Here is a 27,743-nt window from a genome sequence, read left to right as displayed (position 1 = left end):
CCATACTGACCTACACAAATAAAGTATGACTTAATGACTGGGAAGTACCATGGTTTGGGAATGCCATACTGACCGACACAAATAAAGTATGACTTAATGACTGGGAAGTACCATGGTTTGGAATGCCATACTGACCTACACAAATAAAGTATGACTTAATGACTGGGAAGTACCATGGTTTGGGAATGCCATACTGACCTACACAAATAAAGTATGACTAGGTGACTGGGAAGTACCATGGTTTGGGAATGCCATACTGACCTACACAAATAAAGTATGACTTAGTGACTGGGAAGTACCATGGTTTGGAATGCCATACTGACCTACACAAATAAAGTATGACTTAATGACTGGGAAGTACCATGGTTTGGGAATGCCATACTGACCTACACAAATAAAGTATGGCTAGGTGACTGGGAAGTACCATGGTTTGGGAATGCCATACTGACCTATACAAATAAAGTATGACTTAATGACTGGGAAGTACCATGCTTTGGGAATGCCATACTGACCTATACAAATAAAGTATGACTAGGTGACTGGGAAGTACCATGGTTTGGGAATGCCATACTGACCTATACAAATAAAGTATGACTAGGTGACTGGGAAGTACCATGGTTTGGGAATGCCATACTGACCTACACAAATAAAGTATGACTAGGTGACTGGGAAGTACCATGCTTTGGGAATGCCATACTGACCTATACAAATAAAGTATGACTAGGTGACTGGGAAGTACCATGGTTTGGGAATGCCATACTGACCTACACAAATAAAGTATGACTTAATGACCGGGAAGTACCATGGTTTGGGAATGCCATACTGACCTATACAAATAAAGTATGACTTAATGACTGGGAAGTACCATGGTTTGGGAATGCCATACTGACCTATACAAATAAAGTATGACTTAGTGACTGGGAAGTACCATGGTTTGGGAATGCCATACTGACCTATACAAATAAAGTATGACTAGGTGACTGGGAAGTACCATGGTTTGGGAATGCCATACTGACCTATACAAATAAAGTATGACTAGGTGACTGGGAAGTACCATGGTTTGGGAATGCCATACTGACCTACACAAATAAAGTATGACTTAGTGACTGGGAAGTACCATGGTGTGGGAATGCCATTCTGACCTACACAAATAAAGTATGACTTAGTGACTGGGAAGTACCATGGTTTGGGAATGCCATACTGACCTACACAAATAAAGTATGACTAGGTAACTGGGAAGTACCATGGTTTGGGAATGCCATACTGACCTATACAAATAAAGTATGACTAGGTGACTGGGAAGTACCATGGTTTGGGAATGCCATACTGACCTACACAAATAAAGTATGACTTAATGACTGGGAAGTACCATGGTTTGGGAATGCCATACTGACCTACACAAATAAAGTATGACTTAGTGACTGGGAAGTACCATGGTTTGGGCATGCCATACTGACCTACACAAATAAAGTATGACTTAGTGACTGGGAAGTACCATGGTTTGGGAATGCCATACTGACCTACACAAATAAAGTATGACTTAGTGACTGGGAAGTACCATGGTTTGGGAATGCCATACTGACCTACACAAATAAAGTATGACTTAGTGACTGGGAAGTACCATGGTTTGGGAATGCCATACTGACCTACACAAATAAAGTATGACTAGGTGACTGGGAAGTACCATGGTTTGGGAATGCCATACTGACCTATACAAATAAAGTATGACTAGGTGACTGGGAAGTACCATGGTTTGGGAATGCCATACTGACCTACACAAATAAAGTATGACTTAGTGACTGGGAAGTACCATGGTTTGGGAATGCCATACTGACCTACACAAATAAAGTATGACTTAATGACTGGGAGGTACCATGGTTTGGGCATGCCATACTGACCTACACAAATAAAGTATGACTAGGTGACTGGGAAGTACCATGGTTTGGGAATGCCATACTGACCTACACAAATAAAGTATGACTTAGTGACTGGGAAGTACCATGGTTTGGGAATGCCATACTGACCTACACAAATAAAGTATGACTCAGTGACTGGGAAGTACCATGGTTTGGGAATGCCATACTGACCTATACAAATAAAGTATGACTAGGTGACTGGGAAGTACCATGGTTTGGGAATGCCATACTGACCTACACAAATAAAGTATGACTTAGTGACTGGGAAGTACCATGGTTTGGGAATGCCATACTGACCTACACAAATAAAGTATGACTTAATGACTGGGAAGTACCATGGTTTGGGAATGCCATACTGACCTATACAAATAAAGTATGACTTAGTGACTGGGAAGTACCATGGTTTGGGAATGCCATACTGACCTATACAAATAAAGTATGACTAGGTGACTGGGAAGTACCATGGTTTGGGAATGCCATACTGACCTACACAAATAAAGTATGACTTAGTGACTGGGAAGTACCCTGGTTTGGGAATGCCATACTGACCTACACAAATAAAGTATGACTTAGTGACTGGGAAGTACCATGGTTTGGGAATGCCATACTGACCTACACAAATAAAGTATGACTTAATAATGACTGGGAAGTACCATGGTTTGGGAATGCCATACTGACCTATACAAATAAAGTATGACTTAGTGACTGGGAAGTACCATGGTTTGGGAATGCCATACTTACCTACACAAATAAAGTATGACTTAGTGACTGGGAAGTACCATGGTTTGGGAATGCCATACTGACCTACACAAATAAAGTATGACTAGGTGACTGGGAAGTACCATGGTTTGGGAATGCAATACTGACCTACACAAATAAAGTATGACTTAATGACTGGGAAGTACCATGGTTTGGGAATGCCATACTGACCTATACAAATAAAGTATGACTAGGGTGACTGGGAAGTACCATGGTTTGGGAATGCAATACTGACCTATACAAATAAAGTATGACTAGGTGACTGGGAAGTACCATGGTTTGGGAATGCCATACTGACCTACACAAATAAAGTATGACTTAGTGACTGGGAAGTACCATGGTTTGGGAATGCCATACTGACCTATACAAATAAAGTATGACTTAATGACTGGGAAGTACCATGGTTTGGGAATGCCATACTGACCTATACAAATAAAGTATGACTTAATGACTGGGAAGTACCATGGTTTGGGAATGCCATACTGACCTATACAAATAAAGTATGACTTAATGACTGGGAAGTACCATGGTTTGGGAATGCCATACTGACCTACACAAATAAAGTATGACTTAGTGACTGGGAAGTACCATGGTTTGGGAATGCCATACTGACCTATACAAATAAAGTATGACTAGGTGACTGGGAAGTACCATGGTTTGGGAATGCAATACTGACCTACACAAATAAAGTATGACTTAATGACTGGGAAGTACCATGGTTTGGGAATGCCATACTGACCTATACAAATAAAGTATGACTAGGTGACTGGGAAGTACCATGGTTTGGGAATGCAATACTGACCTATACAAATAAAGTATGACTAGGTGACTGGGAAGTACCATGGTTTGGGAATGCCATACTGACCTACACAAATAAAGTATGACTTAGTGACTGGGAAGTACCATGGTTTGGGAATGCCATACTGACCTATACAAATAAAGTATGACTTAATGACTGGGAAGTACCATGGTTTGGGAATGCCATACTGACCTATACAAATAAAGTATGACTTAATGACTGGGAAGTACCATGGTTTGGGAATGCCATACTGACCTATACAAATAAAGTATGACTTAATGACTGGGAAGTACCATGGTTTGGGAATTCCATACTGACCTATACAAATAAAGTATGACTTAATGACTGGGAAGTACCATGGTTTGGGAATGCCATACTGACCTACACAAATAAAGTATGACTAGGTGACTGGGAAGTACCATGGTTTGGGAATGCCATACTGACCTATACAAATAAAGTATGACTAGGTGACTGGGAAGTACCATGGTTTGGGAATGCCATACTGACCTACACAAATAAAGTATGACTTAGTGACTGGGAAGTACCATGGTTTGGGAATGCCATACTGACCTACACAAATAAAGTATGACTAGGTGACTGGGAAGTACCATGGTTTGGGAATGCCATACTGACCTATACAAATAAAGTATGACTTAATGCCTGGGAAGTACCATGGTTTGGGAATGCCATACTGACCTATACAAATAAAGTATGACTTAATGACTGGGAAGTACCATGGTTTGGGAATGCCATACTGACCTACACAAATAAAGTATGACTTAATGACTGGGAAGTACCATGGTTTGGGAATGCCATACTGACCTATACAAATAAAGTATGACTAGGTGACTGGGAAGTACCATGGTTTGGGAATGCCATACTGACCTACACAAATAAAGTATGACTCAGTGACTGGGAAGTACCATGGTTTGGGAATGCCATACTGACCTACACAAATAAAGTATGACTTAATGACTGGGAAGTACCATGGTTTGGGAATGCCATACTGACCTACACAAATAAAGTATGACTTAATGACTGGGAAGTACCATGGTTTGGGAATGCCATACTGACCTATACAAATAAAGTATGACTTAATGACTGGGAAGTACCATGGTTTGGGAATGCCATACTGACCTATACAAATAAAGTATGACTTAGTGACTGGGAAGTACCATGGTTTGGGAATGCCATACTGACCTATACAAATAAAGTATGACTTAGTGACTGGGAAGTACCATGGTTTGGGAATGCCATACTGACCTACACAAATAAAGTATGACTTGGTGACTGGGAAGTACCATGGTTTGGGAATGCCATACTGACCTACACAAATAAAGTATGACTAGGTGACTGGGAAGTACCATGGTTTGGGCATGCCATATTATAAATCCGATCTTTAAAAATCTTTTAAAATTTGACATACCGGTAGTTATAGCATTTGGCCAAGACTATTTTGAGTGAATGTAAATGCAAACAGAAGAGCATCGGCTTACCTGGAAATACAGCCTCTATATACCATGTGAGTACTGCATATAACAAAGAATCAACCCACATCATAACAATAGCTCGCCTCAGACTAAACTCATCACCACTGATAGGACTCGTACCTATGTTGTTCCACTGCAGTCCTTCTCCTTGTATCTCATATATGGCAAAGTAAGTACAGCCATAACCAAATGCTACTGTGTTGATTAGTGACTGCAAACCATGTAAGCATACCATATTACTTATGTCAGTATTGCTGAATTTTTTATATAATTTCCAGGGGAAAAATGTAATTTCTCTGGCTTTATACTTACTTAAGATAATCTTAATATTAGTGAGAGAAAATAAATATAAATACGCACAATATTTTGAAGTGGCCAAATATGACAGTGCCACTGCAATAAAGCTTTCAGAAAAAATATAAGAAATGAGACAAAACAAAACAAAACAAAACAAAACAAAACAAAACAAAACTTACAGCAGCAGTCTTCTGAGCTAGATTCATTTGATCTTGCCAAGCGCTTACCAGTACATAGGGTACATATGTTCCAATGAATATTATACCACCACAGGCAGCTGACAGGTTAGCACGTGAAAAGAACGTACTGATCAAAAAACATAACATGATTGTGGAGATGCTGAAGGATACCATGAAAAACAAGACTACTGATAAGTCGCTGTATATCAATAAATCACCATACTGTGGGACAAACAAGAAAAAGGTTGAGTTATGAAAATACAATAATTGGAATTAACGTATGCTTAGGGGTATAGCAAGCAAGTTTTTAGTAGTGGACAGCTGATAAACATAACTATTAGTAAATGAGTCTAACCAGTGTACACCATGAATAACTATATTTAACCATTGACAACTGGACCAATACTATTATAAGGAAAACTGAGCTGATAAACATTGTTACAAAACTAGCAATAAACCAGTGTAAACCATTAGTAACTATACATTTAACCATTCTCACCTGAATCAGCACGATAAGAAGTACCGAGCTGATAAACATCATAACAAAACTATTAACAAACCAGGCTAACCAGTGTACACCATTGCTAAGACCCATCACTTTCATCACTTCTTTCAGTCGTTTTTCCTTTTCATAAACTATGCTCTTGATTGTCATGGCAACAGAATAGACCCACGATATGACCATAAACATTGGCAGAATAGCAGACAGGAAAAACACAAATCTGAAAATAAATAAACATATTGTAGTGAAACATAAATAAATATGACAGCTATTATGCTTTAATGCTCTGTTCAATGCACCAACGTCATTTCTAATATTGCATTATTCGATCAGGACCGAATTTGAACAACATTTTGCCAGGTTATCAAGTCATTGTCAAAATCTACATGAAAAAGTATTTATACTTTCTATTAACCTTAAACTTTTGAGGTTTATTCAACTTTCACAAAAGTAACCCATAAACTTTTTTTTTAAATCTTGATCAAGATATGTAGCCAATAGAAATTATAGAAAAATAAATGAAATTGTGCAAAACGTTGTAGCAAAAAATCAATTATCTCAATCCATCATGATAGAAACTAATACCACAGGCTGACAAATAAATTATCTCATGCCATCATGATAGAAACAAATACCACAGGCTGACAAATAAATTATCTCATGCCATCATGATAGAAACAAATACCACAGGCTGACAATTAAATTATCTCATGCCATCATGATAGAAACAAATACCACAGGCTGACAAATAAATTATCTCATGCCATCATGATAGAAACAAATACCACAGGCTGACAATTAAATTATCTCATGCCATCATGATAGAAACAAATACCACAGGCTGACAATTAAATTATCTCATGCCATCATGATAGAAACAAATACCACAGGCTGACAAATAAATTATCTCATGCCATCATGATAGAAACAAATACCACAGGCTGACAATTAAATTATCTCATGCCATCATGATAGAAACAAATACCACAGGCTGACAATTAAATTATCTCATGCCATCATGATAGAAACAAATACCACAGGCTGACAAATAAATTATCTCATGCCATCATGATAGAAACAAATACCACAGGCTGACAAATAAATTATCTCATGCCATCGTGATAGAAACAAATACCACAGGCTGACAAATAAATTATCTCATGCCATCATGATAGAAACAAATACCACAGGCTGAAAAATAAATTATCTCATGCCATCATGATAGAAACAAATACCACAGGCTGACAATTAAATTATCTCATGCCATCATGATAGAAACAAATACCACAGGCTGACAATTAAATTATCTCATGCCATCATGATAGAAACAAATACCACAGGCTGACAAATAAATTATCTCATGCCATCATGATAGAAACAAATACCACAGGCTGACAATTAAATTATCTCATGCCATCATGATAGAAACAAATACCACAGGCTGACAAATAAATTATCTCATGCCATCATGATAGAAACAAATACCACAGGCTGACAATTAAATTATCTCATGCCATCATGATAGAAACAAATACCACAGGCTGACAAATAAATTATCTCATGCCATCATGATAGAAACAAATACCACAGGCTGACAATTAAATTATCTCATGCCATCATGATAGAAACAAATACCACAGGCTGACAAATAAATTATCTCATGCCATCATGATAGAAACAAATACCACAGGCTGACAATTAAATTATCTCATGCCATCATGATAGAAACAAATACCACAGGCTGACAATTAAATTATCTCATGCCATCATGATAGAAACAAATACCACAGGCTGACAATTAAATTATCTCATGCCATCGTGATAGAAACTAATACCACAGGCTGACAATTAAATTATCTCATGCCATCGTGATAGAAACAAATACCACAGGCTGACAATTAAATTATCTCATGCCATCATGATAGAAACAAATACCACAGGCTGACAAATAAATTATCTCATGCCATCATGATAGAAACTAATACCACAGGCTGACAATTAAATTATCTCATGCCATCGTGATAGAAACAAATACCACAGGCTGACAATTAAATTATCTCATGCCATCATGATAGAAACAAATACCACAGGCTGACAATTAAATTATCTCATGCCATCGTGATAGAAACTAATACCACAGGCTGACAATTAAATTATCTCATGCCATCATGATAGAAACAAATACCACAGGCTGACAAATAAATTATCTCATGCCATCATGATAGAAACAAATACCACAGGCTGACAATTAAATTATCTCATGCCATCATGATAGAAACTAATACCACAGGCTGACAATTAAATTATCTCATGCCATCGTGATAGAAACAAATACCACAGGCTGACAATTAAATTATCTCATGCCATCATGATAGAAACAAATACCACAGGCTGACAATTAAATTATCTCATGCCATCATGATAGAAACAAATACCACAGGCTGACAAATAAATTATCTCATGCCATCATGATAGAAACAAATACCACAGGCTGACAATTAAATTATCTCATGCCATCTTGATAGAAACAAATACCACAGGCTGACAATTAAATTATCTCATGCCATCATGATAGAAACAAATACCACAGGCTGACAATTAAATTATCTCATGCCATCATGATAGAAACAAATACCACAGGCTGACAATTAAATTATCTCATGCCATCATGATAGAAACAAATACCACAGGCTGACAAATAAATTATCTCATGCCATCATGATAGAAACAAATACCACAGGCTGACAATTAAATTATCTCATGCCATCATGATAGAAACAAATACCACAGGCTGACAATTAAATTATCTCATGCCATCATGATAGAAACAAATACCACAGGCTGACAAATAAATTATCTCATGCCATCGTGATAGAAACAAATACCACAGGCTGACAAATAAATTATCTCATGCCATCATGATAGAAACAAATACCACAGGCTGACAATTAAATTATCTCATGCCATCATGATAGAAACAAATACCACAGGCTGACAAATAAATTATCTCATGCCATCATGATAGAAACAAATACCACAGGCTGACAATTAAATTATCTCATGCCATCATGATAGAAACAAATACCACAGGCTGACAATTAAATTATCTCATGCCATCGTGATAGAAACAAATACCACAGGCTGACAATTAAATTATCTCATGCCATCGTGATAGAAACAAATACCACAGGCTGACAAATAAATTATCTCATGCCATCATGATAGAAACAAATACCACAGGCTGACAAATAAATTATCTCATGCCATCATGATAGAAACAAATACCACAGGCTGACAATTAAATTATCTCATGCCATCATGATAGAAACAAATACCACAGGCTGACAATTAAATTATCTCATGCCATCGTGATAGAAACAAATACCACAGGCTGACAAATAAATTATCTCATGCCATCATGATAGAAACAAATAAATTATAGTTAAACTATTCACTGTGTTTGTATGAATGCCAATCACATATCAAAGAAAGCTTAGTAAGAAATCCTGTGTGCTGAGAGTATTGGAGACACATTAAAAGTTAATTCAATCAAATCCTATCTTAGGCTGAGCATCAAAGGGTCGACCCCTACCCTGGGTGAGTGTGCCACAGACTCAATGGGCAGGCCAATTCCACTTGTCGAGATTCATTCACTAACGAATGTGACTATGGGGGAATCTTGGTTAAGGTCCACAGGTGATAGTGTTTGACCGCATTAAAATTCCTATTTGTTAGGAAGATGGCCACACAGCCCTGTCATGTAGACCCTGTCAGCACTAGCAATTGCAATTTGTACATACAAAAAAAAAGTCAGGAGAGACAACAGTGACACTCAATGTCCAGAACTGGCCTGGCACAAAAACATTTAAAAAAAAAAAAAATTAATTCAAAATTACTTGCAATGCAACAAACCATCTATGAACCAAGTTTCGTTGAAATGGGATGAGAAACAAAAAATTATGAATTGTTATGCTAATTAGGAAGTATATACCAAGTTTCATTCAAATGTGATGATTAGTATTTAAGATATCAGTGCAAAACCTGAAAATTGACTAATCATTATGCAAATTAGGTAATAAATATGCATGGATTTCTACCAAAACCTAATCAAATCTGAGCATTGGTCCTGAGCATCTATCTATACACCAAGAGATATCAGTGGAACAGACACACAGACAGACAGGCTAACTGCAAAAACTAATTGTGTGCACACGGGAGTTAAATATACTTACATGTCATCAATGTAGCAAGGATATGGAAATTGCTGGACATAGACACCAGTGTTTAATTTCTCAATATTAAACATGGCTTCGATAATACCATGTTCTAACATATCTTGTAAATAAACAAATCCAGATTGAAGATATTTCAGGTCATATGCTATGTTGTCGCGAGGTCCCGGAGACCAGTAGCTGAAAATTGAACACAGATTATATTATAGATCTTTTTAACATAGAAATATAGGGTTGCAGTATGCTGAATCATTTTATTTACTTACCCATCTTCATATCTCCAAGTGGATTCAACTATATCTACTGACATACGGATCTTGGCATGCACATGTTTTGGTAAAACATCTGAGTCAGGATTAAGATTTGTGAATATGATACCTGTTTGATAGAATAACATACAAATATATAGTTTTAATAAAATTCCCCATATCCCCAACTCATCAGTCACAATATATTTTCCCAACCCATGAGGCCCAGAGTATATTCACCCCAACTCACCAGTCACAATATATTTTCCCAACCCATGAGGCCCAGAGTATATTCACCCCAACTCATCAGTCACAATATATTTTTCCCAACCCATGAGGCCCAGAGTATATTCACCCCAACTCACCAGTCACAATATATTTTTCCAAACCCATGAGGCCCAGAGTATATTCACCCCAACTCACCAGTCACAATATATTTTCCCAACCCATGAGGCCCAGAGTATATTCACCCCAACTCACCAGTCACAATATATTTTCCCAACCCATGAGACCCAGAGAATATTCACCCCAACTCACCAGTCACAATATATTTTCCCAACCCATGAGGCCCAGAGTATATTCACCCCAACTCACCAGTCACAATATATTTTCCAAACCCATGAGGCCCAGAGTATATTCACCCCAACTCACCAGTCACAATATATTTTCCCAACCCATGAGGCCCAGAGTATATTCACCCCAACTCACCAGTCACAATATATTTTTCCCAACCCATGAGGCCCAGAGTATATTCACCCAACTCACCAGTCACAATATATTTTTCCCAACCCATGAGGCCCAGAGTATATTCACCCCAACTCACCAGTCACAATATATTTTTCCCAACCCATGAGGCCCAGAGTATATTCACCCCAACTCACCAGTCACAATATATTTTCCCAACCCATGAGGCCCAGAGTATATTCACCCCAACTCACCAGTCACAATATATTTTTCCCAACCCATGAGGCCCAGAGTATATTCACCCCAACTCACCAGCCACAATATATTTTTCCCAACCCATGAGGCCCAGAGTATATTCACCCCAACTCACCAGTCACAATATATTTTCCCAACCCATGAGGCCCAGAGTATATTCACCCCAACTCACCAGTCACAATATATTTTTCCCAACCCATGAGGCCCAGAGTATATTCACCCCAACTCACCAGTCACAATATATTTTCCCAACCCATGAGGCCCAGAGTATATTCACCCCAACTCACCAGTCACAATATATTTTCCCAACCCATGAGGCCCAGAGAATATTCACCCCAACTCACCAGTCACAATATATTTTCCCAACCCATGAGGCCCAGAGTATATTCACCCCAACTCACCAGCCACAATATATTTGTCCCAACCCATGAGGCCCAGAGTATATTCACCCCAACTCACCAGTCACAATATATTTTCCCAACCCATGAGGCCCAGAGTATATTCACCCCAACTCACCAGTCACAATATATTTTTCCCAACCCATGAGGCCCAGAGTATATTCACCCCAACTCACCAGTCACAATATATTTTTCCCAACCCATGAGGCCCAGAGTATATTCACCCCAACTCACCAGTCACAATATATTTTCCCAACCCATGAGGCCCAGAGTATATTCACCCCAACTCACCAGTCACAATATATTTTCCCAACCCATGAGGCCCAGAGTATATTCACTCCAACTCACCAGACCAGAGTATATTCACCCCAACTCACCAGGCCAGAGTGTATTCACCCTAAGTCACCAGCCCAGAGTATATTATCTCCAACTTCATGACACAGAGTATATTATTGCCAACTCACCTGCCCACAGTTTATTATATTCCATTAGTTGCATTCCTCTACGTACAACATCATCTTCCGTGTCATAGCCGACGAATCGATCTAGATTTACACACTAAATAGAAAAAGAATTGGAACCATACAAAAAAATGTATAAAAAGCATTAGTAAGAATGTGAGTATTGAAGGCATGAAGTAGAAATTGGGAAAATGTAAAATTAATTACAGATTTGAGGTTGCCCTCTTGAACAAAATGTACGTTGGCTAATATAACTTTGCTCTTTGAGATACATCTGGGCAATTCCACAGCTGGAGGGACATAAGGCAAAAACATTAGAAATCACTATTTTATTCTATACATGGTAAGAATTTTTTCACAAGACCCTCCCAGAAGGAAAATGTTCTAAATTAGACCCATAATTTTTCTTCATAAATGTGCTTTCAAATATATGTTACGTTTTAATGTTTTCAAGCTTTTAGACTCCTAAGATAAGAGTAATTTTAGCCTTGAAATGCTTTAAGTTGCTTTATGGTCCATTTTCACTTGATTTAATATGCTAATACCATCAAATTGAAAAGTATAGAAGTTAAGTGAGTTAAAGGGAATTTGTAGTTTGAAGTACCAAATTCCATTGGAATCTATTGTGGTTCTTGAGATATCAGTAGTAAAAGATGAAAATGTTCTAATTAATAGGCAATTAGGTAATTAATATGCACAAATTTCAACCCAAAACTAATCATGTTTGTGCTAGCTTTGTTGCAGAGCATCTATGTACCAAGTTTCATTGAAATGTGATGATTAGTACTTATATCATTGTACAAATGTAAAACGCGAAAATTTACTAATCATTGTGCAAACTAGCTAATTGATATGCAAAAATAATCAGGTCTACGCATTTTCATTGAAAAATCTGATGATTGATTCTTGACATACACACAGAAACACTAACTACATGCCTAGATTTTGATTGTAAAAAATGGCCAAATATATAATATAAAACTAATCCCAATAGTGTAAATATTTATCATATTAATTAAAGCTGAACTGAAAATATCAATGATATTTGTACAATGACCATCCAAGTAAAAATAAAACAAAAAATATCACCAATTGTGTAGAGGTCATTACCGGCAAATACAAGGTTATCATCTCGGCTACTTCATCTAATGTTTGTATCGTCTGTATCCATGTGTCTTTATCAGATAGAGTCTCATTATATACTCTGAAGAAATCATCAAACCATGCGCTATTTTGGTAAATATCCTAAAAAAATAAAAAATAGTCAAATATTGTACTGGATAATTTAGAATCTTGATGTCTTCTCTCAATTACAGCCAACAGTTTGTAGCTAAAAAAAAGAAATTTTGGAATGACATTAAAAAATAATTCATTGTGTTTCTACATTAATCAAGTCTAGACTGATGCATTGTGGGTATGTATTTACAATGAATGATAGGAAACATAGTATTATACTTACCAGAAATGACTGTGGCAATGTCGGTAAGGTGGTTTCATTTAGAAATCGTAGCAAGTCTGGTGACATTTCCAGCCATGCTTCAGCCAAATCAACAATATTCTGTAAAATCTTAAATGGCCAATTTGTCTAGAAGGAAATAGCAAGAACATCATTTAATAAAATATGTATTAAAATAACTCTTACCTCCCCCAATAAATGACTCTTATTTAAAGTCCACACTGTTAATTTTATCCTAACAGTGAATGAGATATTACACAAACAAGTTCAAGTATGATTTTGGTTTCCATAGTTACAAAGTCCTATGTCATGATTCATTAGTAAAAAACAAAATTCCACTCACTTTATCAATAACTCTTCGTGCCGTGGTGGTATTTGGTGAGAAAGGAACATATCCGACAACGATCGGTTTAAGTCGATTCCACAAGATACGAGTAAATCGGTTTGATTCAATCTGCTCAAAAAGTGAGTTACAGAAGGGAGCTACAAAAACAAAATAATGTAAAATGATTGACTACAAAAAATTATCAATGACATGAACATACAAATTACAGAATCTGATCAGAATTTTTGATTGTGTGAACCATTCTTTATGGAAGTGTTTAAAGGTTTGCCATTTTAATACAAGTGTTCAATTTAGATCATGATTTGTTTACAGTAGATTTCCCTTTACATGTTATAAGTCGGTATTTCAGTGCTTAGCCACTTGGAAGGAAATTTCATGAGATTTTTCATAACATTTTGAATTATGAATAAAAAAATCATTCATAAAATTGATATTTCCATGAAAACTATATCCACGCCTCTGATTGGTCCTTGTCAGAACAGTTGTAGAATTTCGTCAGACAAACAAAACAAAAACGAAACCTCTTTGGTAGATGTAAAAATAGACATACAAAATTAAAGTTGGTTAAGTGTTCAGGATGATTAACGACACATCCAAATTTGGGTTATTGTAAAAAAAAAGTTTGTGACAGTGACAACAAGAATGACGAGAACAATAGTGATTTTTTCCCTACATATATTTCTTCATTCATTCACATTATGGCAAGATAAAATGGTATCAACTTACTGGTAGAATTGTCATAGACATACTCTTCATTAGTTTCTTCTTCTTCTTCCATTTCAGCATACCTGTCATATTCTTCAGGCATATCATTGTTTTTACTTGGATCATACTCATCAGTGACATTACTGACATCGTCTCCACTAAGACCACCAATCAGCCCATACAAGAGAGTGGCATCCATCATATCTGACTGATTGCCACATATGCCAAGCATAATGTTGTCTAAGGACTGGTTGCCAACAAAGTTTGAGAAACCTGAGGACAATTGCTCCAGTAACTGTAACTGTTGAGTACAAGAAAGGTTTTTATAGTAGTTTAGTTGTTTTCCTATTGGGACAATTGGGCATATGCGGCGAACTTCAGATGAACTCTACTCATATAAATCATAAATCAAGTATTTAAAACAGCGTCCGGATTACTTTCGGAAATTCCGTCGCGTTTCGGAAAGTTTTAATTTTCAAAACTTTTGAATATTTATTTTTGCTTTTAGGTTAGTGAGAAGGTTATAATAATTCTTCATTTCACTTTAACACTGTTTTTACACCCCTCAGACCCCTTTAAAAAGTCACTTCTGGCCATTATAATGGCCACTATTTTCTTAATGGCCAGAGTATTGACCAGAATATTTTAAGTGGCCAAAATATTTACCAGTGTTTTTAAAATGGTGGTTTTAATGACCCATGTTTTTTATACTGGTCAGAATAATTACAATTGCTTTTTAAATGATGGAGTTGATGAACATTTTTTTTTGATGGGCAGTATAATGGTCATTTTATTTTTCATTACATACATAAAATGACCAGTATTTTTGTTCATGTCTCTAAATATAATGGCCCAGAAAACAGCCTCAATATACGTGTGGGAATTTATTTTTCCCAAGTTTCACTGGCGCTTCCAAGTACACTTAAATGAAATTTCGCGAATATTGCCTCGATCCCCAGTGAAATTTCATAGTAACGCTGATGCCAGTGACTGCTGGTGGACTGCATAACCTGCGGAGTATTTAGATGGTGTTGAATCATAGGACGATTGCAGTACTGCAACTGGCACATCAAGGTATGAATTTGTAATTATTTTACCATTTTACAATGACTTCAATACAATACTAGATACTTTTGTTGTTGTTTATGTAGCAGCATGGAACTATAAACCCATTTATAGTTCCATGGTAGCAGGATAGTCTTTTGGGGCTTTCGTTTTTGTTCAGTCATGGCACACTGTGTAAGTAATACTTCATTATTATTCATAATTGTCAAACAACAAGCTCAAGTAGGTGTTAATGAGGATTAGCTCCTATGTTTGTTAATACAAGAAAAGTATAAACAAAATTTATTTCCAACTCCTGAAATCTGCAAAAAAACATCAACGTAAATTTGTTTCCATTCATGGCAATGTTTTCAAATTATTTTAATAAAATAATTTAACTGACTGCAAAATGTTTGTTTTTTTTAAATTTTTGAAGACTATGTATATTGTTTTTTTTTTCTCTTCAGACAATACCAGCAATAGTGTACTGTACACTGGGAAATCTAATTTAGTAATCATGTATTAACTATACATGTATATATTATGCCCATAACATCAAATACCATACAGAATCCCTTTTTCCTGTAAACTAGTATAGATGATATATGCCTACAGTGTGCAACAGTTCATTTTTCTTTGCGCACAAAAGAAAAAAGTAAAACTCATACTCAAAATAACTTTTAATTTAGCATGGATTTAAACTAAATTTCAATTGAATCTAATATTCTTTGCTCATCTTTGATTTGATTTGAATGAGTTGTAGAGATCAATATAAAGGGGAAGTGAATCTTAATGTATGCACCTAAGGTAGAAATAAACAGAAGACACTTATTCGTAGATTCACGTAGAGCTCTTTAGCAAAGGCTAAGAGGTCCAATACCTTAACCTGTGCTAAAAAAATGTGCATGAATACAGGCTAAGAAATACTAGGTACAGAGTAAATCTGGTCAGTCCAAAGCCTTAGCACAGGCAAAACAAAACAAGCATGAACGCTTAGCTCGGCTAAAAAACCCATTGAATTTAATGTTCATTTAGGAGATTTACTACTATATTCATAACTTTTTATTTTGGTGTGCCATTTCCTGCATGACAATCAACGCTAACACATATAGAGAGATTGACTCAAGAAAAAATGTACCGATGATGAGATACTGTGCTACTTCCTGTTATTCTGCAATTTGCACTTTCTGAATTTGCTTTGGTATTGTTTTATAGCTGTAGAACTAACCTTCCTACTTACTCTTACTGAGCACTCATAGTTAAAGTTTCTGAAGATTTTGCCTATTCTTAATAAGTTTGGGCGTTCCTTACCCCGTGCTAACCATTGTTTCCTTCTGTGCATGAACTCAAACATATGAGATTAGCTTAAATCTTAGCCCGTACTTTGTGTAGCATGAACACTACTTTTGAAGATACAGGGGGCAAATGGGCGAGACTTAAACAAAATATAATGAAGGTGTAATATGCAGTCAGTAAATGTCCTAGGCATTTCTGGGTCAGCCAAATTGATCATGGGTACTCTTGCTCAACTTGGACAAAAAAATATTTAGTCTATATAATGGTACTTAAATCATAGACCTTAGAGAACAGGGACATGCTACTGTGGCTACCCCTTTCATGTAACCTTAGTTATAATCCCCCTACCCAAATTAACACCTTAGAGAAACTGATAATAAATCTATGTCAACACCACTGTTACATCCTCTCCTGTTTCATAAGCCAAACATGGCTGCCAGGGTGTAGCTACACAAAATGAGACAATTTTGTGGTTGGAATATAATCAGAAAAATTAAATTTGATCAAAACTTGAATAGCCAAGTCCATTCTATTGATGCGAGTGAAACTAAAAATTAACAATTTGTATTCCACTATGAAATCAGGAAAGGTAAACAAAAATGGTAAGTTTTCTCTGCAAGGAAACAAAACTGCCTAAAAGTAAACAATGACCTGTGAAAATTTGTGTCATTATAACAAGTGGATTTTTCATCATATTTAGAACAGATATAGCATAGTGTACTTGTTATACACTGACTAATGGGAATACTAGTAAAAACTGTTTCAGATGTATAAATCTTCTAGGTACATGTATATGTATTAATAAGATTATACAGGAGGTTATAACCCACATTGCACATTGTCTCAGACAGAAGTTGCATGACCCTGTTTTCTAAGGTCATGCTTAAATCATAACCATCTGAATACCATTATTTCACTTTTCAAACTAAACTGTTTTTATATTTTATTAATATCATTTTTTTGATTTTGAAAAAAAAATATAGAAACAATATTACACTTAACATAATTACTCTATTAGCAGCACATGCACTTAGGTAAATTACAGGGATCTTCAATGGTCGAAATATGTAATATTTTCATGATTTAGTATCCACAAATGTAATTTTAGAGCGAATATGGTATTGTATTGGATCATAATTATAATACAATTATTTATTTTGTGAAAGTACCTGGGGATCGATGAAGTTGTACATGCATGGTGGCATTCCCATTGTGGAGGGACTCTATAATTTTGTATGTACACAGCTTCCTACTTTGAAAGACAAAATCATGCAGCTGCATTGTTACATAACTTTCTTTTGTCTCTTGTAGGAAGTTAAATCCCCCTATTGTTCTCAGAAATTAGGTTCCCAAGTACAGCAATGTACTGTCCACAGAGGGACTGTGTACTGTCCTAGTCTCTCAAGAGATGAACTGTGTGTATATATGGCACAACCCCTAATATATTCGGTTAGGAAACAATTTGATGTTATTCTGTTTTATTTGATATTTATATTTTTTCAATCAGAATGTACCGGGTATCATCTTTTTGGAAGTATATCCGAGTTGCATAGGGAAAAAATTGACATATCACAAGATGTTATTTTATCCACATTGTTATTAGTGAGGACAGAAATATGCCAAAATACACAGACACCACAAATTTTTGTTTCCAAAATTGATTACAAAGTGTCTTAATTAAAAACTGGTCATTGTAAGCTAATAGCAATCTGAATTATTTTTTGCAGATAATGACAATTTAAAAAAAGGAAATACTATATAAATGGAACGTAAGAAGTTGAAGAACCAGAATTTATGGACGTTAAGGGGAAAAAAAAGTTTAACCAGTATTGATGGATGCAATGGTTTAGCATTTGCATGTTTATCAGTTTTACATTTGCACACAGATTTTGAAAGTTCCAAGTGTGTAGAGTTACTGTACATTCCTTTTATTATGTTTTCCCTCAAATAAAAGTGACATCTTTCAACTGGTATTTCATGATTTTCAGCTATCTTATATAGTTCTTCTTGCTGACCCTTTTGTACACACCCACACTCACTCCACAATCTTTCATCTTCTTAATAATAATTAACAGGAAAATATTATTGAAAAAATCCTGTAGAGATCAAAAACATGAACAAATTTTACACGCCTACATCTTTGAGAAAAAATATTTTACACTAGAAAAAGAATAGCACAAAAACAAAGAGGAGAAAAAACATTTTGCACAGCCCCCTCCTTAAGCTAATCGCCTCTCAAGAAAACTTGATGAATATCTGGAGGAGTATGACATTGCAAACCTAAAATATTATTATCCACTAAAACAGTCTGTATGGCTGTGCACTACATCATGATTTTTAAAAAACAAAACAAAATATTGCTTACATATTCTTGTTTTGTCTAATGTTTTCATTAATTATCCAATTTCTGTACTTTATGTGTTTGTACACTGAGCTGAATAATTAAGATGATGTTTTGAAGCACAGTGATAGAGGGACTGTGTTTGAAGCAATGTTTTAACCCCCCCCCCCCCCCCCATATGACATTTTTACTTTGCAAAGCTGTACCTCCCAGATCTTTAGTTGTTTATGCATAGATGGTCTTTGGTTATAAATTATTTACTTAAGTGTAAACCTTTGTCATACTTTCTGCTGTGTTGACTTCCTGTCACTATGCTTTTGTTTCCCTTTGGTTAGCTAAACATATGAACGCTTGTTGAAAATCACACTTGGAAGTAAGAGTTTCTAATGGAATAGCAAGCAATCTAATCTATTCCTGAAATTGTTAAATTATATATAGTGTTATTTGAAAATGTCAAAATAAACTTCTAGGAATCTGTTATTCAGTTCAAAAAATAAACTGGTTGCATGCAGAATCTCAGAGAAACAATTGCATGTACATGCAGGAATGGTCGGATGTTGCAGCAGCAGAAGTTTGGGCCTGGACATTCCAGTCACATTTTTAAAATGATTTTAAATAATGTACGTATTCTTAACAAACTGTTACATGAGAGGGGGCAGAGCATGAAATAATATTTTAGTTTTGGAAACTATGCAAAGATGTGTGTTCAGTAATTCAATACCTTTGATGAGCCATTATTAATAGCACACATTAGGTTAGATTTGAATAGATTCCTAGTAAGATTGGTGCATTCTTAATTCAAAAAAACTTAAAAAGTTTTAATACTACTAAATTATACATATGTTTGATATAATTTATTGTAAAACATTAATGTTGTTGTGAAAATAGTTTCATACAAAACGGTGAAAATTTGCCAAAATCCTTATATGTGTTGCCAGTGATATGCTAGTTTCCATTGTTATTTAAATGTACTCATCAGGGAGGTAATCCATTACAAAACATCACTAATTCACAGTAGTCTGGTTTCAGGCTACACCAAGTCATAGTCATAAGAGGGACTTTGACCAAGTACAGGCTAAGATATAAGTGAATCCCAAATGTTTGCATATCAGCTATACCCAATTGTGTTCACTCACAGGAGGGCCCAACAGTTATAGCACAGGCCACAGTGTTGAGGGTCTGTGCACTGGCTAAGAACACCCAAACTTGTTTCCCAAGGGAGGCAGCAATTATGAACAAACAATTAAACAGCAATGGTACAGTTCTATAACTACACTGTTAACCGAAATAAACCAACCACAAATTATCGAAACAACCACCATATATTTTTCTCCCTTAATATTTTTTTTTTTCCATTCCTTTTCCATGTTTTATTGATTTATAATGCTTATTTTTTTTTATTAACCAGTTTTTTCAATTGTTTTTTTTTAAACCATTGTGGTGCTTCCGATACTAGTTTGCTGATAGTTGTTAGAAGGGAATTTTTGTGATGTTGATTGGTACACTCAAAAGCAATATCACATGTGCAATTTACGTTACACTCCAAAACGGCATGCGTGCGCATGCGAAACACCATATCTTCGACTTCTGGGGAAGTCGTCAACTAGTATCCCACCAGTCATTAATTACTCCGTACACGCTTCCACACTGATTGGGTCGCTGTAGTAGAGCATACAACAACGCCAATTTGGTTCGCTGTCTACAACATGCACTAATAAAACTCTGCATTCTGTAACGCCGTTATATACTGTTCCTGTGCATCCAAATAAATCGGTCTGTCTACGCTCGTGTTTCAGTGCACTTCGCTTCATAAATTAGAATGAAACATGTCAGCAGCAGAAATTTTGCGTTCGTAAACAGCGCCCCTTAGCCCGTGCTAAGGACTGGCCCTCCCAATGCATGGATGCAATTGGGTCTAGTCAAAACATCAGCTAAAATCTTAGCCAGTACTTCATGTAGCATGAACACTATTATTGTACAGCATTATAATACCGTGAACAAACAAACATGCCATTCACTGCTAAGTCAGCTAGCTACACACATGGAGCTCTATGCTAGGACCCCCCCCCCCCCCCATATAACTTACTGAACCACCCAACACCGTTTTGTACACATGCAGTAGTCGTGGAATATTTTCACAGATAATTTTCATATCACATTAAACCATTCATAATAGAGAAAATAGCAAAATATAAAAATAAAGCAGAGCATCATGGGTATTTTTTAGTTGACTGTGTCTTAGCCACTTTAAAATCACCTTCCATCAACCCTTCAACATAAACTTCTACAGTTTATAACACATGTTATGAAAAGTTACTGGTTAAGTATTTCAATTTAAAATGTTATAGTTTGGGTGTATTTGAAGACTAAACTTTAGTTTTTTGTCATTATTAAAATGGGAATTTTGTTTATGTTTGAGCTTAACCCCACTCATAAAGACAGGCTCATTTTCGGATTAATAACTCGCTGTTAATGTGACTTTTTGGAGTAACTCCCTGTGACTTTTTGGAGTAACCAGCTGTTTATGTGACTTTTTTTGGTGGAAAGTCAGTTGCTGAGTATTTTTGGGGTTGCACCCTTTTCGAAGGTTCAGTAGTGAATGTCTTGTTTGTTTGTTCAAGGTATTAAAATGCTGGACATTGCCTTTATAAGAACAGGATGTAGTACAGAGTCTCATTGTCAGTCCATTTTTATCTCAAGAATAATGTCACAGGATGTGCTTGTATTGATTGTCAAGTTTAGTATAGTTATGAATAAGAATAGTTATGAATATAATAGTTAAATTTTCAAATGGACATCAAGTACAATGGTATTTTGGGTGACTAGCCTGGGCTCAATGTTTGCACACACTTCATTAGCACCCGTGATAAGGGTCTAGACCGAATTTTGAAAACGAGTCATCTTCTATGTTCAATAACCTATTGCATTATACTATATATTATTAAGTCAACAGTATCAAGTGCATGATTTGTTGTGATTTTAAAAACAAATTAACCCAAAACGTCATATTTTTTCAAGATATATAATTCCATATTTCAAATTTTTCAAAATCTTGTATTTTACGTTTACCTACAATTGTACTGGCTTAAAATTGAAGCAAACTGAAGCGAGTGAGGAAAAAGAGGAGAGCTGTCAATCCCCATGTGCCATTACCAGGTATATCTGTGACATGAAAAAAAAAATGACCATTTTATTCATGTAATGAAAAATAAAATGATCATTATAATACCCATTAAAAAAATAGATTGTCACCCACTCCATCATTAAATAAAAAATTACTATTATTCTGACCAGTGTAAAAATAGTGGTCATTATAACAACCAGTTTGAAAATACTGGTCAATATTTTGACCATTAAAAAATTTCAGGTTGGTATTCTGGCCATTAAGAAAATAGTGGCCATTACAATGGCCAGAAGTGACTTTTCAAAGGGGTCTGAGGGGTGAAAAAAACAGAGTTAAAGTGAAATGAAAAATTATTATAACCTGCTCACTAGCCTAAAAGTATGAATAAATATTCAAAAGTTGTGAAAATTAAATCTTTCCGAAACGCGACGGAATTTCCGAAAGTTATCCGGACGCTGTTTTAAGTGAATTGTTTTTTTTTTGTGCAAATTAAGAGAATAATTTTTGTTCAATTCAATAAATAGTCCTTTAATTATTGGGGGAGGGGGGTAGAAACTGATACATGTAGATGTAACATTTGCCATGATTTGATCCAGCATTGGAGAAACAGTTGTAGACACATGTAATAGGCATTCCTGCCAAAAACACAATGCTGTGACATCCAAGCTACAACTATGATGGACATCTAAATCAAAGAAAGCTTAGAAAGAACTCCCATGTGCTGAGAGTATTGGAGACACATTAAATATAATTCGAAATTACTTAGCTGAAAACTAATTATGCAAATCAGAAAATTAATATGACCAGATTTGAGTGTAAAACTAATGAGGTCTGCGCAATGTAACAGAAAATCTATGTCTCCAAGTTTAATTGAAATGTGATTAGAACCAAAAAATTATGAATTATTATGCTTATTAGGGAATTAATATGAACAGATTTTTACCCCAAACTAATTAGGTTTGTACATTGTCCTAGAGCATCTTTGTACTAAGTTTCATTGAAATGGAATAATTAGTACCGTGAAAACTCCAAAATTTCGACCCCTCTAAAAATTCGATTGGCTATTTATTTGCCGGGTTTCGGTGTTTTATTTACCTCCAAATTTTCGACTCCACTAAAAATTGCCGACTCATTCTTATTCGAAAATTGCGACCAGTTTTAGTTTTCCCCCAAACGAAAAAAAAAACCGATGTGAGCGTTCAAACGGGACCTTCCTCGAAGGCATGAATCCGGGTTTCTGATTGACTGAGAGATTTTTATTTTATTGGTAACGAAAATATATTCTAAATAAACGAAGTTTCAAATAAAAACGAACACAAAAATCTCGGCATGCTGCGTTTCTGAATTGTTGATTATTACTGTACTCAGTAGTGATTATAATAATGTACACAAAATAAATTTGTTGAATGGTTATGAAATACAAATAAAAGTCAACTAAGTTTCATCGTAAGCGAATGATTCCGGTCTCGTATAAACGTTTGATGCTGTAGGATATCCGCCATGTTCTCTTAGGTCAAATAGGTCAAATCGCTAATTAACCAATCAAAAAGCTGGATGATGCCAACGTGTTCAAATTACCATAGCTTATTTAAATATGTTAATGTTATTGAACGCAATGCGAAGAGATTGATGTTGTAGTACGATATTTTGGCTTGGATTTTGATGCGAAAACAGCATGATTTTTTTTTAAATAAAAAAATTAGTTGTTTTTAAAAAATAAACTGGTCATCTGAAGAATAATTTAACATTGTTCACAGTGATAACAGCTCATTCTCGAAAGGAAGCTTACCCGCTCTTGCTAGTCACGATAAAAATCATACACGTGTACTCTTGAATAGACAGACGTCAATGACTACGGTAAAACTTAGACTCTATTTTAGCCGGCAGGATTGATTGAAATGTCCGAAAAATGACGCCAAAATACACCTTAAAAGTCCCATTTTATTTTTTAATCCAAGGGCGAATTTACGGCAGAATTTGGTCCCTCAAATAAGGGACACGTGAGCTTTGATTCTAACCGGATACATTGCACTGGGTCGGGGAGATAGTTTGCTAAACTTCCATGTATCTTTTGTCCAATGGGTACCTGTACTTCGAACATTCGCAAGTTTTCCTAGGTAGTGCGAGACAGCTTTGTCTTTTGACCTATTAGTTTTGTGCTGACCTCTTCTGCGCGTCTTGATGTTTTGTTTTGCTTGTCATAATACTCACTGATTGATGACTTTGTTTAGATTTTGAGTTACAACTCGGCCACGACTCTAAAAACATGTCACATTTCTAACGCCAATTATTCAAAACCAGTCGAAATTTTGGAGTTTTTACGGTACTTTAGATATCAGTGTGAAAGCTTAAAATTGGTTAATTATGCAAATTAGGTAATTAATATGTACAGATTGTAACCCACAATTATTCAGGTCTGTCTATTGTCCTACAGCATCCATGTACATTCATTGATATGTGATGTATAGTACCTGAGATATCAGTGTGAAAGTTGGTTAATTATGCAAATTAGGTGATTAATATGCACAAATATTTACCGGAAACTAATTGGGTCTGCATAATTCTAGATTCATTGAAATGTAAATGATTAGTACTTTAGATATCAGTAGAAAAGCTGAAAATTAATTATGCAAATTAGGTAATTAATATGCACAATTATTTACCCTAAAACTAATCAGGTCTCTGCATAGTCCTAAAGGATCTATGTACCAAGTTTCATTGAAATGCGATGATTAGTACTTGAGATACCCATGGAAAAGCTGAAAATTAACTAATTATGCAAATTAGGTGATTAATATGCACAAATATTTATCGAAAACAATCAATCTCTGCATAGTCCTTGAGTATGTAAGTACCAAGTTTCATTGAAATGTAATGCTAACTACTTATATCAAATGCTGAAAATTAATTAATTATGCAAATTAGGTAATTAATATGTACTGATATTACCATAAAAACTATCAGGTCTGTGCAGTGTCGTATGACATCTATGTACCAAGTTTCATTTGAAATGTGATGATTAGTACTTGAGATATCAGTGGAAAAACCGAAAATTGACTAATCATTATGCAAATTAGGTAATTAGTATCCACGGATTATTACCAAAAACTAATCAAAACCTAGCATTAGTTCAGAGCATCTATGTACCAAGTTTCATCAAAATCCAATGAGTGGTTGTTTAGATATCAGTGGAACAGTCATGGAACCACTAAAAAATAGCTAATTATCATGTAAATTAGGTAATTAATATGCACGGATTTTTACCAAAAATTAATCAAATCTGCGCATATGTTCAGAGCATCTATGTACCAAGTTTCATCAAAATCCAATGAGTGGTTCTTTAGATATCAGTGGAACAGTCATAGAACAGCTAAAAATTAGCTAATTATCATGCAAATTAGGTAATTAACGAGCATGGATTTTTACCAAAACCTAATCAAATCTGCGCATTGGCCCAGAGCATCTATGCACCAAGTTTCATCAAAAACCGATGTATGGTTCTTGAGATAGCAGTGGAACAGTCGGACACACATACACACATACACACATACACACATACAGACACACTAACTGCAAAGACTCCCATTTTGTGCTTCGCACATGGGAGTCAAAAACTAATTAATTATGACTTGTTTTCCCCAAAATATATAATACAGGTTTTTTTTGTTAAGATTAATTTAGAGCAAAAATTCTAAATTATGCAACTGAGAGTTTGTTCTGACACAAGGTCAAGCATCTATCCAATCAAAGACATGAATTCAGGCATCAGGTGACTCGTGACATCCATATATGGTAGTGATGAACATTCAACATCCCACCAACACAACATTCATACTGATTGAGAACTGTGTGCCATGAGTGAAAAAGTCCACATTTTGATGAAATCATTGCTGGGTTGGGTGGTTGGGATCACCGGTTGGATCATCGGTTGGGATCACTGGTTGGATCATCGGTTGGGATCACCGGTTGGATCATCGGTTGGGATCTCCAGTTGGGATCACTGGTTGGGATCACTGGTTGGGATCTCCAGTTGAGATCATCGGTTGGGATCATCGGTTGGGATCATCGGTTGGGACCATCGGTTAGGATTATCGGTTAGGATTATCGGTTAGGATCATCGGTTTGGATCATCGGTTAGGATCATCGGTTAGGATTATCGGTTGGGATCACTGGTTGGATCATCGGTTGGGATCACCGGTTGGATCATCGGTTGGGATCTCCAGTTGGGATCACTGGTTGGGATCACTGGTTGGGATCTCCAGTTGAGATCATCGGTTGGGATCATCGGTTGGGATCATCGGTTGGGACCATCGGTTAGGATCATCGGTTAGGATTATCGGTTAGGATCATCGGTTTGGATCATCGGTTAGGATTATCGGTTAGGATCATCGGTTAGGATTATCGGTTAGGATCATCGGTTAGGATTATCGGTTAGGATCATCGGTTTGGATCATCGGTTAGGATCATCGGTTTGGATCATCGGTTTGGATCATCGGTTTGGATTATCGGTTAGGATCATCGGTTAGGATTATCGGTTAGGATCATCGGTTTGGATCATCGGTTAGGATCATCGGTTTGGATCATCGGTTAGGACCATCGGTTAGGATTATCGGTTTGGATCATCGGTTTGGATCATCGGTTTGGATTATCGGTTAGGATCATCGGTTGGGATCATCGGTTTGGATTATCGGTTGGGATCATCGGTTGGGATCATCGGTTGGGATCATCGGTTAGGACCATCGGTTAGGATCATCGGTTTGGATCATCGGTTTGGATCATCGGTTTGGATTATCGGTTAGGATCATCGGTTTGGATCATCGGTTTGGATTATCGGTTGGGATCATCGGTTGGGATCATCGGTTGGGATCATCGGTTAGGATTATCGGTTAGGATCATCGGTTTGGATCATCGGTTTGGATTATCGGTTGGGATCATCGGTTGGGATCATCGGTTGGGACCATCGGTTAGGATTATCGGTTAGGATCATCGGTTAGGATTATCGGTTAGGATCATCGGTTAGGATTATCGGTTAGGATCATCGGTTAGGATTATCGGTTAGGACCATCGGTTAGGATCATCGGTTTGGATCATCGGTTTGGATCATCGGTTTGGATTATCGGTTAGGATCATCGGTTAGGATTATCGGTTAGGATCATCGGTTAGGATTATCGGTTAGGATCATCGGTTGGGATCATCGGTTTGGATCATCGG

General features: G+C 36.1%; 1 protein-coding gene and 1 long non-coding RNA gene across 2 annotated transcripts in view; one reads left to right on the top strand and one right to left on the bottom strand.

The window, feature by feature from the left end:
- Positions 1–27,743, bottom strand: part of LOC102809967 (phospholipid-transporting ATPase ABCA1-like) — a 104,169-nt gene that overhangs the window by 61,896 nt on the left and 14,530 nt on the right. The window contains exons 12-21 of the mRNA XM_085503538.1: positions 14,749–15,028; positions 14,020–14,159; positions 13,680–13,805; positions 13,331–13,465; positions 12,224–12,317; positions 10,441–10,552; positions 10,175–10,354; positions 5,940–6,162; positions 5,441–5,662; positions 4,971–5,175 (exon numbers count right to left, since the gene is read on the bottom strand). Coding sequence (XP_085359664.1) covers positions 4,971–5,175; positions 5,441–5,662; positions 5,940–6,162; positions 10,175–10,354; positions 10,441–10,552; positions 12,224–12,317; positions 13,331–13,465; positions 13,680–13,805; positions 14,020–14,159; positions 14,749–15,028 — 1,717 coding nt within the window. The remainder of the gene's footprint in view (positions 1–4,970; positions 5,176–5,440; positions 5,663–5,939; positions 6,163–10,174; positions 10,355–10,440; positions 10,553–12,223; positions 12,318–13,330; positions 13,466–13,679; positions 13,806–14,019; positions 14,160–14,748; positions 15,029–27,743) is intronic.
- On the top strand, positions 18,187–19,040 carry LOC146738055 (uncharacterized). Its single transcript, XR_014930307.1, has 2 exons — positions 18,187–18,516; positions 18,795–19,040. It is a non-coding gene; the product is annotated as an uncharacterized LOC146738055 (long non-coding RNA).

This window comes from Saccoglossus kowalevskii, chromosome 9 (assembly GCF_978046115.1).
Source record: "Saccoglossus kowalevskii chromosome 9, keSacKowa6.1, whole genome shotgun sequence".
In the NCBI taxonomy this organism is placed as follows: Eukaryota; Metazoa; Hemichordata; class Enteropneusta; family Harrimaniidae; genus Saccoglossus; species Saccoglossus kowalevskii.
Note: the sequence above shows the minus strand (reverse complement) of the source record. Positions and strands in the feature narration are given on the sequence as shown.